The sequence below is a fragment of the Asparagus officinalis genome, chromosome 9 (assembly GCF_001876935.1).
Source record: "Asparagus officinalis chromosome 9, Aspof.V1, whole genome shotgun sequence".
NCBI lineage: Eukaryota > Viridiplantae > Streptophyta > Magnoliopsida > Asparagales > Asparagaceae > Asparagus > Asparagus officinalis.
The window spans coordinates 26,672,165-26,690,336 of record NC_033802.1 but is presented as its reverse complement, the minus strand read 5'-3'; the positions used below and the strand labels follow the sequence as shown (position 1 = coordinate 26,690,336).

General features: G+C 36.5%; 2 protein-coding genes across 3 annotated transcripts in view; one reads left to right on the top strand and one right to left on the bottom strand.

Moving 5' to 3' along the window:
• Positions 1-7,735, top strand: part of LOC109823319 (probable receptor-like protein kinase At1g49730) — a gene marked incomplete at its 5' end in the record, with an annotated part of 8,974 nt that extends 1,239 nt beyond the window's left edge. The window contains 8 exons of the mRNA XM_020389602.1: positions 2,453-3,004; positions 4,196-4,495; positions 4,930-5,191; positions 5,285-5,337; positions 5,426-5,493; positions 6,234-6,323; positions 6,408-6,492; positions 7,006-7,735. Coding sequence (XP_020245191.1) covers positions 2,453-3,004; positions 4,196-4,495; positions 4,930-5,191; positions 5,285-5,337; positions 5,426-5,493; positions 6,234-6,323; positions 6,408-6,492; positions 7,006-7,526 — 1,931 coding nt within the window. The remainder of the gene's footprint in view (positions 1-2,452; positions 3,005-4,195; positions 4,496-4,929; positions 5,192-5,284; positions 5,338-5,425; positions 5,494-6,233; positions 6,324-6,407; positions 6,493-7,005) is intronic.
• On the bottom strand, positions 8,054-16,724 carry LOC109823935. Of its 2 annotated transcripts, none has more exons than XM_020390399.1 (4): positions 15,510-16,724; positions 13,119-13,247; positions 12,954-13,041; positions 8,054-8,317 (listed from the first exon to the last, which is right to left on the bottom strand). In XM_020390399.1, the coding sequence occupies exons 1-3, from the start codon at positions 16,560-16,562 to the stop codon at positions 12,994-12,996; spliced, it is 1,230 nt and encodes a 409-aa protein (XP_020245988.1). In that variant the 5' UTR covers positions 16,563-16,724; the 3' UTR covers positions 8,054-8,317; positions 12,954-12,993. The 2 variants fall into 2 exon arrangements, with proteins under 2 accessions (XP_020245988.1, XP_020245987.1); XM_020390398.1 differs by having other exon boundaries at positions 8,054-8,314; positions 15,510-16,723.

Here is an 18,172-nt window from a genome sequence, read left to right as displayed (position 1 = left end):
CCCCGCCACTGAGCTCCGACTCTCGTGTTCTGCTCAACCGCGGACTCCCATAAGGGCCACGTTAGGATGTCGTTTCCAACGCGTGCGACGAATCGTACTGTCGGATAGCTCAAGCCTCAACCGTTCTCGCTGTCTCGATTCAAGCGTGTCACATGGCAGTTAAAAGAGAGTGAACTCTGAGAAACATCGACTTGGTTTTTTTTCCCCTTCCGTTTTCAGAATATATATATATTTTAAAAAGAACAGTGTTCATCAATGTTAGCTCTGTTTGTGGGATTCTCGATGGCGGCCGCCATGGCCTTTCTCCATCCCCAGGAGCTTCTTAGTAACGGCCTCAAATGGTTACATCTCATGCCCCCCCACGCCCCCCCAACCAACAACTCGTGTATTGGTGCTTGAAAGATAGGACTTTAGCTGCCCCTTTTCTCTTTTGCTGGCGTAGTTATTCTTTGTAGCAGAGCTTTTGAGGCTTTGGGATTGATTCTGGTGCGGATGGGTGATTTTTGGAAATGGGTTTCTTTTGTTCTATAGGATGCTTCAATGAACTTGGTTTCATCACATTATATGAATGAATTATATGCATGTGAGGGTTTCTTTAGTCCTTGATTGATTTGGGTCTTCTTGTGATTGGAGGGAGGTGAATCATGAAATGGGTTATGGTAGATTGGGGTTGTGATTTGATTATAATTTAGTAAAGGTACGGTCTTTGTATCAGGATGATTTTTTTTTTAATTTGCCCCTCGGTTGACTAATATTGTGTTTAATTGTAGGGTCAAGTAAGTTGTACGGTTGATTTGAAGCACTTGGTGTAATTATCTTCCACCGTGACTTGGTCATACTCTCATTAATGTTGCTACCTTCTCTGCTTGCACTTTATTGCTGTAGTTGAAGATATATTATCAATATATAGGGGGAAAAAGCTGTTTAAGTGTTTGCACATTTTTAGGTGAAAGCCTCTGGAATTTTGGACACAATATTGATGGCACAGTAGAGAAATTTCATTTGAAGGAAGAACACACCGATCTTAGATTTCTGGCAAATGATATACCTCAAGCTTGCTTGCTAGTAAATTGAAATCCTTTTAGTCAACCGTAATAGCAGTCAACTATGTTTCATGTTTTAATGTGCTCAGATAATTAGTCTGAGCAAAGAACTGTTTGTATGACTTTGGCTTGATTTGATGCAATGAAGTTAAAAAGTATTGGTTTAAATGAAGGGTTTTTATATGGAAACCATCTTTAAAATAAGGGTATAATGAATGAACCACCTTTATTGTTTAGTTTATATAGGAATCACCTTTAAAGTATATTTCGTTCCAATTAACCACCAAAACCCATGTCATGTTAACTTTTTTGTCAAAATTCCTATAATACCCCTCTTTTCACATACTCCCTCTCCTCTCCCCCCCCTCTCTCTCTCTAGGGTCCACAGATCTCGACGGGTGGCGCGGGTGGGGGTGTCGTGGGGGGGGCAGAGAGAGAGAGAGAGTAAAAAGAGGGGTATTAAACTAATTTTGATAAAAAAGTCAATTGGTAATGGATTTTGGTCATTTGATTGAAACGAAATATGTTTTAAAGGTGGTTCATGTATAAATTAAAACAATAAAGATGTTTCCTGTATTACACCACTAATTTAAAGGTGGTTTCCATATAAAACCCTTAAATGAAAGTTAAATCAAACAGTTGGAATTCTGTCTTGTACAAAACTCTGTTTGTAAACTGATATCCAATATCCTTTTTCTACCCGAGACCTGTCTTTTTAATATTAGTAGCAAACCCTCTCATCCTCACAGTTTGCTTGCAAGAAATCCATTATCAATTTAGAGGATCAAATATCAGGTGGCAGCCACATGCAACTTGCTATAAAATTTTTGAAATGTTTGCTCCATAGATGACCCATTATCATTTTAGTTCGAAAAGGGTTATAAGCTGGCCGATGATGGCATGAAATCTTTGAGACCTGCGTTTGAAGTAAAGGAGGGGGAAAAAACAAAAAACAAAAACGGTTATAAGCTGGCGATTCACAATCCTACGATCATATGACTTTTAACTTCTTCATTTCAAACTTCAATCTCATGCTTTAGTTAGAGTATCTAATGGTGCATCCTAAGCAATGTATTGGTGCACGATCGAGCTGCCTAAGTAACCCTGCAACAGAATTGTACAACAGTACGGCCTTATTTACAACCCAATCACCGTTATATGAATTCTTATTATACGCATTGTTTTCTGTGATAATCGAATTAATTTAAGTAAAAGATAAAGCAAGCCAGTTACATTAATAACTTCACATGTTTTTTCTCAATCAGAGAGAGTCCATTTTTTGCCTTTTTTCTTTACATTTCTTTGATTATATGTTAACTTATTTTTTCTAGCAAACATCTCAGCACTAGCAGTCTTTCCTCTATTTGGTTCTAATGAATCACTATTTCACTTTCTGTTTTCACTTGCAGATTGTCCACTGGATTTGAGTTGGCCTAATTTTACTTTAGCAGCTTCTTCCTGTTCAACTCGAAGTGGAAGAGCAAAATGTTGTCGCTATATGAATGCTTTTGTCACAGTTTCTCTTGCTCGGTATGCAAAGACAACAGGAAATCTAGGAGTTCCAGCATCATTAACTGATATTTGCCTCAATCATGTATCTGAAAACTTAAATTCGTATGGAATTCCACCCAATGCCACTATATTTTGTGGGTTAGGAGAAAAAATTCATGTTTCAAATCAGTGCCAGGGTAGATCAACTGTCTTAGAAATGCTACAGTCACCTAATTTCGATGATGTTATTAGAAACTGCAAGATGCCACTTTCAAATGAAAATAGTTGCAGGAGGTGCTTAAACTCTGATATTCTTTACCTTCGCCATCTTATTGGAGTACAAGATAATGTCACGTTAAGTACTTGTCGTGATGCAGCTTTCGTTGCGCTTTCAACTCAAGGAGACAACTTTTCACCTATTGATTTCGCAGGTTGCTTCTTTAGTGTCAAGGAGCTTGCCATTCATCCAGGTTTGACCATTGCAAACTTGATATATCATTGGTTTAAAGTTCCATTCTAGATAGTATCTATTAATTAGTTTAACTGTGTATTTTTATGTGTTTATCTGTGAATTTATTATCTGATGTTGTGTACATGTATTCATTTATTTTTTGGATATTGGTAGGGTATTATTGCTTCCTTTAATTGTTTTTGCCACTGTAATGATGATGGGATATCTATGGATCATATATTTATCCAAATGCATATATGAGTAGCGTGCTAATTAGTGAAAATGAGCTTCAAGGGTGTGCTTTTCGAATGTCTGATCTATATTTCCTGCTGTTTTGATGTTACTAGTAAGCAGACAGATCAAAGGATGATTATACTGTTAGCAATCTTCCATGTATGAAACTTACATGATTCAGTTGTGCTAAATACAGGTTGTTAATGAATCTTATTAAGCCTGGAATTAAAGATTCCACTCTTAGTACATCTTGTATTAGCAAAAAAGTGGAATAATACTGCAGATCAATGAAAGAAAGGAAAGGAAAACAGAGAGACAACAACTGTAGAAACACAATTTTAATTAGCTTCACCAATCAACGTGAGATTACCTACATCCGTGGTGTATAACCAAGTCACGATTCCACATTAGTCAACAAAGCTTAGAGTCAATCTCTCAAATGCTAATCTCACTCCCTTTGCCGTCTTTATTTTCGTCTCTTTTGAATACAACTGGGGTGCAATTCTGTAGGCATTAAATTCTGGGGTGCTATGTATCCTCCATGTGAATCCACAAAACTATTTCTTGGGACCCTATCTGTTGAATACAAAACTATCTTTTAGATATGAAAAATACCTTACCTCCTCACATTTGTCTATTTGCATATCTACTCAACCGACAAACACTAATGGTCATCCTGCATTACATTGTTTGTGTGAATCCAATTTGTTTGTTTCTTCAGTAGACGTGTAACTGAGAAGTAAAGCTTCTATTTAAGTAGATATAAATGTTTTTTTATCATCTAAAAAAAATACACATATCTTTATCATACAAGAACTAATAATCAATTTGACCATAATGTTCAAAGTTTTTGCACAGGTAAATTATCTACCATGGATTCTTTTTCCAAAAAATAAAAATAAAGAATTTAATATGTGTTATAATCTTTCATTTCTGTTAACAATTTTTGTGCATTCTAATTAGAGTTGCAATTCAGTGAATGATTCAGAACCACCTTCTCAGCCACTCGGACCTGAAGCTTCTCCAAGTCCGGTGTCCTCCAAAGCTCCTGCAGAGCACCTAATTGCACATTCACCTCTCAAGAAACATCGCCACAAACATTGGTTTAAATTGATTACATCCATTGGCATTATGGTCATTGGCTCGGCAATTCTATTGTTGGTAATCTTGATTCTACTTATTCGAAAGAAAAGTAGAGAGCTCACGAGTGAAGGCGCTCCTATTGAGATATCATCTGTTGCTTCCCCGTATAGAAAAATTCGAAAGAATCAAAGAGGTCAGCCTCTTTTATTCGTTTTTTTTCTTTTCATATTCTCATATCAAATATCCATGAGTACATTCTTCAAACTGAATCCTTTATAGTAATATTGTCAAGTGAACTTGATGATTTTACAAAAAGGAAATGAACCATTGATAAAGGACACATGTGTACCATCACATGACATTATGATTCTGACTGATCTATAATGAAAACAATAATAGATGAGTAGCAAAAAGCACCAATATCAGTTATTAATAATCTTGTTGCTACGTATATTTCTCTAGTTTTAGCAAGGACTAGCTATAACTGAACTGTAATTTGTCTTGATCATCACCAAATTAGTATTTCTATTGTTGGGTTATATCTCTTTTGCTATCAACTGCACTATTAACTTTCCCTGTAGTTCAAGTTGGATCAGACCATGCTCAATTGCAGATGTCTTCTTGCAGGCCAGATAAGTGTTTTCAGAAGGTACAGTTACAGAGAGATAAAGAAGGCAACTGACAATTTTAACAACACCATTGGAAGAGGAGGATTTGCTACAGTCTATAAAGCACAATTTGATGATGGCTCGATTGCTGCTGTAAAACGGATGAAAAGATTTTCACAGCATGGGGAAAAAGAATTTTATCGGGAAATGGAGCTTATTGGCAAATTGCATCATCGCCATCTTCTTTCTCTCAGGGGTTTTTGCCTTGAGAGACATGAAAAGTAGTTCAATTTTTATCTTTTCTTGATTAGTTTTATTTTGTTTGCATGATTATCGCAAATGGAAGATTAACTTCATTTGTCTTGTTGTTTTAGGTTCCTACTATATGAATATATGGAAAATGGGAGCTTAAAGGACCATCTCCATTGTAATTTCATTTACTTATCCCTCATGATTCTAGGCTTTTCTATTGGGTTAACCATCAAAACTTACCTTTTTTACTTTTACCTATGCAGCACTTGAAAAAGCTCCATTGGCATGGCATACTAGAATCCAAATTGCCATTGATGTGGCTAATGCTCTGGTAATTTTTCTAAGATCCTTCATTTATAAATAATAGAACATAAAATAATGAGGAACCTTGTCTATTCGATTTTGTCAGTTATAGATTAAAAAAAAAAGGAAAGGTGTTATTTCTTTTTGAGCTACTAGTACAGTGCACGATCATTGCACGTGGTCATATTTGGTTTATATTCTGAATACCTAAAAATGTGAAATTTCAAGGCTCTTTTTGCATTTTTTAGGGTTTATTCTTTAAAATTAAAGGTTCAGTTTGTTTTAGCAATATCCAGTTTATTCTTTAAACTGGAAATTCAGATTATTCTTTAAATGTTGCAAGTTCTGATGTTTTAATAATTTGGGTACTTTTATGTAGAAATTCATAGCTTTTGGAAGCATTTTTGGGTTTTGTGCCAAATTGGTTGGTTCTGGGGGTTTTCCCCCAATAATTTACAAGGTTTGGAAGTCTTTTGGATTTATTTGTAAGTTCAGTGGATTTCTCTGCACAATCTGCATATTCTAGAGATCTCTTAGATACTTATGAAGATTTTGTAAGTTTATGGATTTTTTGCGAAATATGTAATTAACTTATCACAATCCCATACTTTTGGGATCAATGCTGTAGATTTTGCCACCAAATGATTGAGTTGTAGTTCATTTACTACTGGTAAAATAATATACTCTTTGATATATGATCGAGGAATAATTTTGTTAACTTCACATATCTCCAGATGCTTAATCCAAATTCCAATCATACTTGTGCAGGAGTACCTGCATTTCTATTGTGATCCTCCTCTCTGTCACAGTGACATAAAGTCCAGCAATATACTTTTGGATGGTAATTTCCTAGCAAAGGTAAATATATATGAGCTGCTAAAAGTTACCAGTATATATTTTTTCCCAAGTCCTATGAGGATCTTTATTTCCAATTGTATTTAGGTTGCTGATTTTGGTCTTGCTCATGCTTCAAGAAGTGCTGCAACCAGTTTTGAACCAGTGGAGACAATTATCCAGGTAACCCCAGGTAAGATCATCATAACCTGATAACACTAAAACCTTGGTTTAAAATTGATTTGGCCTATATGAATTTTTTATTCTTATTTTTCAAACTTCAAACTTGAAGATTAAAAGGATAACACTACATGCAGCAGTGTTTTGTAAGACGACCTTTATTAAATCATAAAATTACGGTGTACTTCGTACTTTCACATCACAAAGAATGCAGCGGTGGTCATCGAGTAAGAACTTAAATGGAAATTAACTAGTGAAGTTCAACAGAGAATAATGATGTGCAATGCCCACTGAATTTATTGAACCAGTTTAAATAGTCAGAGGCAGTTGGAGCCCTCCATCTTCAAACCAGTGCCCTCTGAGATTAAACTATTGCATTAAAATCATGGGGGGAAGATTTCTATACACGAAATGTTGGAAGATTTAATAATTAATCATAAAAAGATAATACATGGAGTTATGCATGCTTTCCATGAACAGAGAGAAATATTTTTATCCGTAGATAAATTATTTTCACAACATGCAGGTTATGTAGATCCAGAGTTTGTGGTGACTCAGGAGCTAACTGAAAAAAGCGATGTGTATAGTTACGGTGTGCTTCTTTTAGAGCTTTTCACCGGTAAACGAGTAATACACAATAACATAACTCTACTCGAATGGTCTCAAGAATTCATGGATTCGGACTCCAAACTCTCTGAATTGATTGATCCAAGGATATCCAACTCCTTCAACATAGAACAGTTCCAAGTTATAGTCAGAATAATTCAGTGGTGTACCGAGAGAGAAGGAACAATGAGACCAACAACTACACAAGTTATTAGATTGCTTTATGAGAGATTGGACCCTTTACACAGTGCCTTTTTGCAAGCAATGGAAGATGAAGGAGACTGTGGTGTTCAAAGGGAATCAAACCGAGATGAGCAGATTATTGCTTTCAGTGGGGATCCGAGATACCTGTCATCTTCAGGCACTTCGAGATCTTATTGTAGTCGTAGCGTTTTGTTAGAGAGTAGTCCACATTCCCCTAATGGTGTTTTCTCTACTTGAGATTTTTATGTGCAAATTTTTGTATTGGTTTGCATTTTTGTTCATGATTTTGATGCTTATTCTTTGTTGTTTGTGATGAGGAATTGTTGATTCTGCTCCCTGCCTTTGAGAGAAGTTCTATGTACATTTTACTCAGATGCGTATTTATTTTCTTTTGATCTTGTATTAAATCTAACCGATATTTTGATCAGTGAAGAATTTACGGCTCATGCCCAACTTGCTGACTGTTGTCTCTTGGGTTTGTACTATCACCCCCCTGGCTTAAAAAGGCCAATGAAAATTTAAACAACAAAGATTAGGGCTCGTGCCCAACTTACTGATTCTTGGCTCTTGGGTTTGTATTTCTTTTCCCCCTTAACTTCAGAAGGCCAGATTTTGTACACCTTTCAAATGATTGTATCATCAGTTTAAGCTCATCTCAAACACATTATTTTGAACCCTGCCATTATAAATAGCCTGCTATTTGAGTGATAAGCAGTTAAATATCAGAGGCCTCCGTGTGTTATACTCCACAAAAAGCACAAGCATTTCAGAAGCAAAGGATTCACCGGCAGTGAATTTGCTTATTCTTTAGACCCATTTATTATTACCAATTTACATTACAGAGCAAGTAAATTTGTTACATATGCATCTCTTTTAACATCTGCGACCAGGCTATACTAGGTAAAATTCTGCTCTTATTTGCATATGTTTTTCTTGTTGATATCATGGACAACCACCAAACAAGCATAGACTTTGTTTGCAAGTTGATATCCTCAGGTACAAACTAGTTGAGCCCTTTGAAAAGCCTGCTACAGAAAACAACACCACTCGATTAAAAAAAAAAAGATTTTGCTCCAAAAACAGGACTGTTTCAATGAAAATAAACTTTAAATCTACTGCAATTTTTGCTTTTAGTATTTATGGACAATGTAATGAGCCGACTATGAGGATAATACGCAAGACTCATGCTAAAACACGCACAAGGTTCAGTAAGTAACAACAATAGTTAAAACCACTTACATATGTTGGAGAAATGCCAAAAAGTAGAGGGGGAAAATGAAACAATGCGAGCTATAAAGGACGCACAAACATAGACATAGTACCACTGTACAAAGGAAAGATTTCCTAAAATTATTTTTCCTTGTTTGTTTTCACATGAAAAGCAGGGGCATTGACTTCACCTGAGCATTTCTATTGTTTAATAACAAGGAAATCTCAACAATAATAAAAAAAACTTCCATACCATTCTATTGTTTGGTAACAAAGAAACCACCTTTGAAAATGAGGATTTCTTTATCTTGGTTTCACAGAAATAGACTCCCACACATGCAGTGGTAGATCCCAAAAAAATTTCTTGGAGGGCAAACGGCAAGTATCTACTTAATACTACTGAAAGCGAAGAGGCCAGGGACCGCTTCCACTTTCAAAACCGCTTAAGTGGCATTTTTTACCACTTTTTTCAACATTGACACAAACATAGCTTAAATCAGTTTATCTTTTTTACAATTTCCATCACTTTAGAAAGTAGGGCTAGTAATTTTGCGCCTCACCAAACAGTAAAAAAGGAAACTATTTAAGGAAATTAATTTCTTGGCTGCCATAGGAATCCCCATTTCTAGGAAATAACCTCCAACTAAACTACCCCTAAAAACCAATCATTTTATTGGCTTCATCATATCAAATACATCCTCGTTAATTTCATACTCAGAAATGGTAAATCACCATCTGAATGGATAAAAGAACAAAGATACATGCTACCAACTAAAAACCAAGTTTACCTATAAATCATAATCTAAATCATGTCAAGAGGTCAAGATGTCACTCTATTATCATAGCGAGCAAAGTGTGAATAATTATAAATATAGTACAGATATGTTCAATAAATTTCTACAGAGCAACACGGGAAATAGTTTTTCCTTTTATACATCTCCCTCCCTCCCCTACTTGTCTTACCCCTTCTCAATAGGTCAATGCTTGAGAACCATTTCAGTTGCACAACACTCAATAGATCCTCTCAATTGCAAATATCAGCCTTGTGCTTATAGTGTTAAGGTAAAAGACATGGTATAGAGTGTATAGACTGCTAGTTGTCTAATTTAAGGTTAGTTGCAAATAGGTCCCTTGTATCATGTTGTGCCATTTATTACCCCTTATGTTTGTCTGAGAGAGGGCGGGAGAGAGATATGGGAGAAAGAGAAAATTGTTTATTTGACAGAAAAACTTCCTAAGGGTAAAAGAGGCAAAATCAATTTCACTCCGGGAGTGTTTCTGCCTATATCAAATTTAGTGGCACAGAGTGATAATATTGGGTCTTGTGCAAGTAATCCTTTTACTTATACTAAAAAATGAGTAGAACTAACACTGGCAGTATGTTTCTCCTTAGAGGTTGTTGGTTATTTCATAGAAATGGGGTAAAATTCCACCTAAGGAATTAATTTCAATAAACAGTTTCCCTTTTTTGTTGTTTGGTGGGATGTAAATTGTTACTTAAAATAGGAAACAAGTTGTAGCTATTCTGTGTTGAAATCAGTAAGAAGAGGCATTTGTCTCAATTAAAAATTCAACAATCACGTCCGAAAGTATTTCTGAGATATAACAATGAAGAATGCCCCAATTTCAAAGGTGGTTTCTTCGCTACCAAACAATAGATAGGTATTGAAATTGTTCTTTTATTATTGAGAATTTCCTATTACCAATTACCAAACAAAAGAAATGCTCAGGTCATGTCAATTCTCCATGTTTTTGTTATGAAAACAAACATGGAAAGACAGTATATAGAAAATTTGTGAAACATAAAGAAATTGATTTCCTTTTGTTAATAAAACAACCAAACAGCCCCTTAAGTGAAACCATCTTTACAGGGAACGCGTTATCTAGCAGGTCATGGTAAAAAAATTTGGATACGCAATTTGCCACTTAGCTATTTTGGATTCGAGGGGTACGTGGTACACTGTAAAGTTTTTTGGATGCAATTACCAATTTTTTAAAGTGTATAATAGAAACTAAAAACTAGAAACTAGAAAGCTAATTATGCATTTCATTATTTTCCATACAGAATATTTCAATGCCTCACATTAAAATTTTTTGAACACGCTAGACAAAATATATATTCTCTGAACACCTTAATAATTTTTCCCTTCACATCAGTGCATCTTTCAGCAAATTTTGAGTCCAAGTCCTCCAAATTATCATTATTAGGATCAATATCTCATCCTTTATAAAGACTTAATATTTCTCACAAAATCGAGACAAGAGGCAATGGTTGAATACTAGATCATAAATATTATTCCTTCATGCTTGCTTGTCTATTATGTGTGTAGTGCACCCTTAATAATTTTTTCCCACCTATCTAACTTCTTTCCCTTAGCATCAGTGCATCTTCAGCTAATTTTGAGTCCAAATAGATCCATCTAAGCTCCACCAATTTACTTGAAGAAGCCTCCAAATTATCATTATTAGGATCAATATCCCATCCTTTATAAGGACTTTGTAATTCTCACAAAATCGAGACAAGAGGCGAATATTTGATTAGATGAATACTAAATCATAAATATTGCTCCTTCATGCTTGTTCGTCTATTATGTGTGTGGTGTGCATCTTGCTTCACTCAGGCGCACGCATCACATTGCGCCTAGCACATGTGAGCGTAAAAGAACTTTGCGCCCACATACTTGTGAGCGGTACACCAATTTTGGGAACCAATTCGCGTACCAAAGGAATTAGTCCGCGAATTGATTCACAAGAACTGTATGATGGTTTGAGGGTCTCGAGCATTGCGGAACTATGAGTGAAACATCCCTTCATTCATAGATCATCAACCGCAGAGCTAATTGCTTAGGAAGTTTCAATGGCAAGGATATTGTCTGAGAGCATGAGATGGACTTTTTTATATTAGCATGTGATTGTATAATTCACTCTGCAAACAAGTAGGAAGATAATTACAATGCTCAATGCATTCAAAAGCCAAGGCTTCTGAAACTTGACTACTTAGTGGAGATCCAAGTTCCTTTAAATTTTAGCTATGTTGCATGGAAAATGGGGACACACGGCAAATTTGTAATAGATAAAGTACGAGGACACGGTAAATTTTTTCTCATTCGTGTGTTATGAGAATTAGATTTCCTATAATATTTTACGTTTCTTTTATTATGTAGATTATAAATTGGAAAACTACTTGTTTGTGAAGTATACATCAAAACAACTCATTAAAATCATAGTTCCGAACCTGACCTATGTCCAATTAGATTCAAGAAATGGATGTGAAGTGCAGGACATACGTCCAAGAGTTATATGACAAGTGCTTTAAATTACAACATGTATTGTTTAATTGCGTACATGCCCAAACAAATGTATCATATATGCAAGAAGTGACCAAAGAATTTCGGTATGGGTACTATCATGTATCGGTTACGGATATGGCTTCAGTTAAAGTACCTGGTAACATAGAAATTTAGATATCTATGAAGTAATAAACTAGAGATTGGGGACAGATTTCAAGAGCAGGGACTCCACTGTAAAACATTGGATTTTATTTACGGTATTGAGCTTTATAAAAGTCAAAAGACTTGACCTACATGTCATACAATGGAGCACCCACCCAGGAAACCACTTCAGAAACCCCTTTTTCACTCCTTGGATTACAATTTTACAGATGTCTCTCGACGCAGGAGCAGAAGCTTGGATATCTTCTAGAAAAGCAAGCTCCAAAAACTTTAGTTGGCAATAAGAAAGCAAATAAGCTCTTTTAGATGCCATAATAATATGCCTAGTTCATCTTTGAATTGCAGAGTTGTGCTTCGGTGCAACATGCATCCTTAATATAGAAGTCATTGTTAAAATGAATGACAGTCACATCAAAATAATGTTCATTTGATTGCTTCTCGTGAGGTTTTCGCAAAGTGTCCACAAGTGTCACAGTATTGCACACGTCAAAACAACATAAGATTTAAAGTTTCAAAGTAATACTAGTAAACGACCAATTTAACCGCTTTCTATTAAGCATCTAAAATTCTACTAGGTTTGGCATGAATTTAGCAGGATTAAACGTATTTACTATCATAGCTATTGTACACAAAATTAGTCAAAAAAAAAAAAAAAAAATCAACGGTCAGTTGCAGACATACAGCTACACTTAAATATGGTCATCACATAAACTTGAAAACAATCATATCAAATGGTACTGGATGGTGGAATATGTTAGGCAACTGGCTTGGCAAATCTAATTAATGATGGATTGAGATTATGAATAAAAAATGAACATTAAGTCCTTATTTTGCAATATGCTCTAACATGATAATTAGCAGCAACCTACAAAACTTTACCTTAGGCGAATGATGTTGAGGATTCCCATGGATTACTTAGAATACACTAAATGGATTAAAATTCAGAATCGGATAGAATAAGCAGTATCAGAATACAACTAAATACAAGAATATAGATAAGTACCTTCCAGCTCTTAGATCTATTAACACCTTCACTTTTAATCTCATTCTTCAGCAGCATCATTAAGTTTAGCTTCCTCCTCTAGATGCCGCTGTCAGTATAAATAAACATATTATCAAGATGACGTGTGCCATTAATAACTGAATAATTGACTAAAATAACACAAACCCGTAAATATGACTTCACTAGAGGCTCAACAACAGCAAGATGATCCAAGGCAGCAGCATGCTCAAGCTTCACTTCTAACAGCTTTAATTCAATGCTTTTCCTAATCAACTTTGCATCACATTTAGCTACCTGCAAAAATCATGAAATCTAAACAATCATGAAAACCCGCATCTAAAGATAAAGAAAAAGGGTAATTTACTGATGCATCAAATACTATCGAGATGTAGCTAGGGTAAGTACACTTATGCTCGATTTTATTAACACACACACTCCTGTCCCCATGATCACTTCATTTTCCCATAATTTTATGATAATCTCGTGAGATTGTCATGTAGCAGAGTAGCAAATCTTATAGATAATATTATCTAAGATCTCAGAATAGATTGTTTTGAATAAATTAGGAAAACTATATTTTCTTCCTTAGATTAGATTATTTGATAATATTTTCAAATATTATCCAATCTCTTAGAATGGATTACTATGAATAACTTAGGAGAGATTTTATCTCTTTTCTTTGTTTAGATTTTTTTTCTTAAGAAAAAGTTTGGATTTCTTTTTCTTAAGAAAAAGTTTGGATTTCTTTTTCATCAAGGAACGTGTATGCTTCAGCAGAACTGGTGTAGTAGAGAGCACTTCCTTGATCAAAACAAAACTATCAAGTCAGAGGAATACATCCTGATTTCCTCTGAATAAGAATCCCTCTTGAATATGACACTCATCAGATACTTGTGTTGCTTGCTAGTTGGGCCAAATATCTCGGAAGTCTTCATCCTCCTCGTACAACTCCTTAAGGAACTCAAAATCAGTCACTTAGGATGCAAAGTTAGTAATAAATCAGCTCGCCTAATCAATGCATCAGCACTTTGTATTATTCCCCGTCTTGCGCTTCAAGTTGGAGGTGAAATGCTGTAAGAACTCAATCCATCGGGCATGCATACCATTAATATTCCGCTGTCTACCGATGAACTTGAAAGCTTGGTTGTCCGTGGGAAGAATGAACACTCTTTGTACGAGATAGTGCTCTCATTGCTTCAAAGCTTGAATAATGAAGTAAAAGTCTAACACATATGTAGATTGTGGACCACTTTTTCTGAGCATCACTGAGCTTCTCACTTCAAAAAGCTATTGGCGACCCTCCTGTATCAACATTACGCCAACTCCAATAATGTTAGCATCACAATCGACCTTAAACAATTTGTCCAAATTTGGCAACACTAGAACTGGTGCAATAAAAAGCTTTTCCTTGATCAAGACAAAACTTGCTCGAGCTTCTTCCCCAATTGAATTTTCCTTTTTTTCATACACTCAGTGATTGGTGCCATGATGTTGCAGAAGTTCCGGATGAATTGACAATATAAGGTTGCTAGACAAAGAAGGCTCCTCGCTTCGGATGCGGTTTTAGGTGTCAGCCACTCTTATGTGGCTTTGCCTTTCTCTCCATCCATGGATATACCATCAACACTCACCACAAAGCCAAGGAAGACGAGACTGCTTGGTGAGAAAGTTGCACTTTTTAAGATTTACATACAATTTGTTTGCTTGCAGCACTGTAAGTACCTCTTTCAAGTGTACAAAATGCTCCTCCCAGCTTCTACTATAGATAAGAATGTCATCGACATATACAACTTCGAAGATTCTCTTGTTGACGTTCTCGATCCTCACCATTACAATCCTCCATTATTGCCAAGAGTTGGGTCATTTGCTTTGACATGATGTTGAACTTATGTTGTAGATGAATCCAGTACGGAGGACAGGGTTGTTGCCAGTCAGCGTGAATCAGGAACTTGTACTTCGATGCCACTTAATGTAGCGGAAGTAGGAACTGATAATTCGACATCGCCGAAACATTCGTCGATGGGTTTGCCTGAGTCCACAAGCGAAGATAATTCCGAATCCGTGTTCAGATTCATGAACGCTGGAATCCACTAGTTGAAAGAGAGGATTCTCTAGGTTCTAATTATAATTTTCATTGAATAAAACGAGTACAATGGATACCTTTAAATAGGCATACATGTTCCTTGATGAAAAAGAAATCCTAAGGAAAAGAAATATAAACTAAGAAAAGAGATATAATCTCTCCCAATTTATCTATAGTAATCCATTCAAAAGGATTTGATAACATTTAAAAATAGTCAAATAATCTTATATAAGAAAGTAAATATAATCTTTCTAATTTATCTAAAGCAATCTATTCTGAGATATCGGATAATATTATCTAAGACCTGCTACTTTGCTGCATCAATATGTTTTTGACAAATGTCTAAGTTCTGACTATTATGTGATTTCTAAGGGAGTTAAAAAACTAACACGGGCTTATGAGGCATACTAATAAAATAAGACAAATAGCAATAAATAGCCATGAACAAATAACTTAAAGAAAAACATATATACTTCAAAATCCGAATCCCAATTCAGCATCTTAAATGCTTCAACCGTGCTAGTATCTTCTTTCATCGCCACCTTCACCAAATTCCTCATCTTTGATGCCTTCATGGACGCTACCTCCTTATGAACATTAGCTGCAACATGCCTCAGCACATCATTATCATTTCCGCTTCTTTCAGCAAGATCTCCTCTTATCTTCCTCATGACCGCCTCTTGATTCTGCCCCGTCCTCGCCACCAAATCAAGAAAAACCTTCTCTAATATCACCACTGCATTCTTGTACCTCAGCAAGCTATGCTTCTTGATGCATATTGTCTCCAATATCTCCAACTCCTTCTCAATCTTCTCAATAATCTCGTCCCCTCGGTTTCTCTTCTCCCTCTTCAAATCATCCCATTCACAAAAGCCCGTTTCCTCCTCCTCATCATCATACAACCAAGAAAAAAGAGCCTCCGCATTCTTGACATTGAGAACGAGTTTCGACCCGTCAACAAGAATCCTCTCATCCTCACTCTCTTCGCTCTTATCAGAACAACTAGAACTGCTGCTGCATTCTGAAACTAAATCCTCTACAAAAGCAACCATCTCTCTAATCTTCAAAGGTTTATCGATTTTGTACAAGATATTGAGTTGGGTTTCCGTAAGGACATCAAAAGTCTTGAGCTTTTGGACCGCAGAGCGAATGGCTTCGGGCTGCGAGCTGTCACTGAGAAACTCGTCGACGATTCTTCTCTCGGCTTTTTTGGGCAAGAGAGAGAACAACTCCTTGTTAGGCCTCAAATGGGCTTCGAGGACGTGATGAGAGAGGAATTGAGGTTGGGTGAACGTCAGAGAGCAACGAGGGCAGGCCCAAATTGTCCACGATTGGGATTGGGATCGGAGGTTGACGGCGAGGTTTAGGGTTTTGGATTCTGGGACCTGGGATTCGTAATGGGTTTTGAGGGTTGAGAGGTTGATTGTGAGGAGGGAGTTGAGGTCTGAAGGGGGTTTTGATTGTAGGAGTTCTTTGATTTGGGTTTTTTTGTTGTTGGCTTCTCTGCAGTTTTCGTGGGTCGCCATAGGAGCAAGAATCAAAACCCTCTGTCCTTTCGGAAATTTCCGGTGTCTGCTCCGTCTGAGGCGGGAGAGAAATTTGAGGGGGTAGGAGAGGACGGGGATTTGATCGGCATCAAAGTAGATCAAAGTAGGGTTTAGGCAAAGTTAAACTAGGGTTTTATGGTGTGTTTGGGGCTTGTTTGGATTGAGGGGAATGAGGGTGAAGGGAAGTTAGGGGCACCATTCACCTTCATTCACCTTGTTTGGGAATACTTAGGAGGTGAAGTTAATTCACCCTATTCCCCTTGATTCACCCCCTAATAGTATAAAAATTGTTACCCCTCAAATTGGGGTGTAACCAAGGGGAAGGGAACTCCTAAAAATTGTTACCCCTCAAATTGGGGTGTAACCAAGGGGAAGGGAACTCCCTTCCCTTCCCTTCCCTTCCCTTCACTCAGTTTCCCAACCAAGGGGAAGGGAACTCCCTTCCCTTCCCTTCCCTTCCCTTCACTCAGTTTCCCTTAACTTCCCTTTACCCCCTACAAATCCAAACAGGCCCTAAGGGAAGGGAAGGAAAGGTAAACAATGGGAAGGGAAGAGAAGAGAAGGGAAGAGAATTGTAATATGTTGTTTGGGAGTTGAGTAAGGTGAATGAAGGTGAAAGGAAGTAAATATATGTAAATTTACATAAATGACTTTATACTAATAACACATCAGGCCTTTTATTTGTTTTGATGGGGGTAAGAATATCATTACACCCCTTTACCCTCCTCTACCGCCCAAATCGGGGGGGGGGGGGGGGGAGCAATTTTACCCTCCTTTCCCCTTCCTTCCTCCTCTCTACCCTCCTTAAAAAAACTCCCAAACAAGGTGAAAGCCTCATTTCTCTTCCCCTCCCCCTCTCTACCCTCCATCCAAACAGGGCATTAAATAGGCTGCAGACCAGCTCAGAAGAATAATAGCAAACTGATAAGGCGCAGGAAAAAAATCGTTAAAATGGTAGTAATTAGCAACTAGTTTTTGCAACTAATAGTCTAGTTGGAGAGAGAGAGAGAGAGGTGAGAGATCGGGGAAAGTCGAAGGCGTCGAGCGAGCGATTCCATCTCTCTCCCCCGTTTTCACCTGGGCAGCGGAGAGAAAGGAGAAAAGAAAAAATAAGTATGAGTTTTTTTGCAGTGAAAATTATTTTCATTTTTATTTTTATTTTCTTTTAAACCAAATAGTAGAAACCCAATTTCTCTTCTATTTTACTTTCCTTTTTCTCCCTTTCTCTCAAACTAAACATAGCCTAACGGAAATTACCCTTTCTAATTTAGCTGGGTATTTTGGGCCTAATGGATTGGCTCTGAGGGGGGTTATTGGTTGGGACAAATTGGGGCCAAGTGGGAAAATTGTTCTAATGATACAATTTTACTCCTTTGGGATATTTTGAGTGGGGTAAAGTGGATAAAGTGGGATAATGGGATAATTTGAGCCTTTGATTTGACAATTCATATAGGATAATTGATGATGTGACACCTTATTAAAATATAATTTTATCTATTAATTACTTCTAAATTAACTTATCCAATTGATTTAGTATATTATTTAGTATATTATTATAATATAAATATTATTTTACTTTATATTAAAAT

Bases quoted from the DNA above. Each gene is read 5' to 3' on its own strand.
- LOC109823935 (XM_020390399.1), bottom strand. From the start codon at position 16,562: ATGGCGACCCACGAAAACTGCAGAGAAGCCAACAACAAAAAAACCCAA. The intron at 13,248-15,509 runs GTATATATGTTT...TGATTTTTGCAG, and splicing joins ATTGGGATTCGGATTTTGAA to GTAGCTAAATGTGATGCAAA. The intron at 13,042-13,118 runs GTTTGTGTTATT...TTATACTGACAG, and splicing joins TAGTGAAGTCATATTTACGG to CGGCATCTAGAGGAGGAAGC.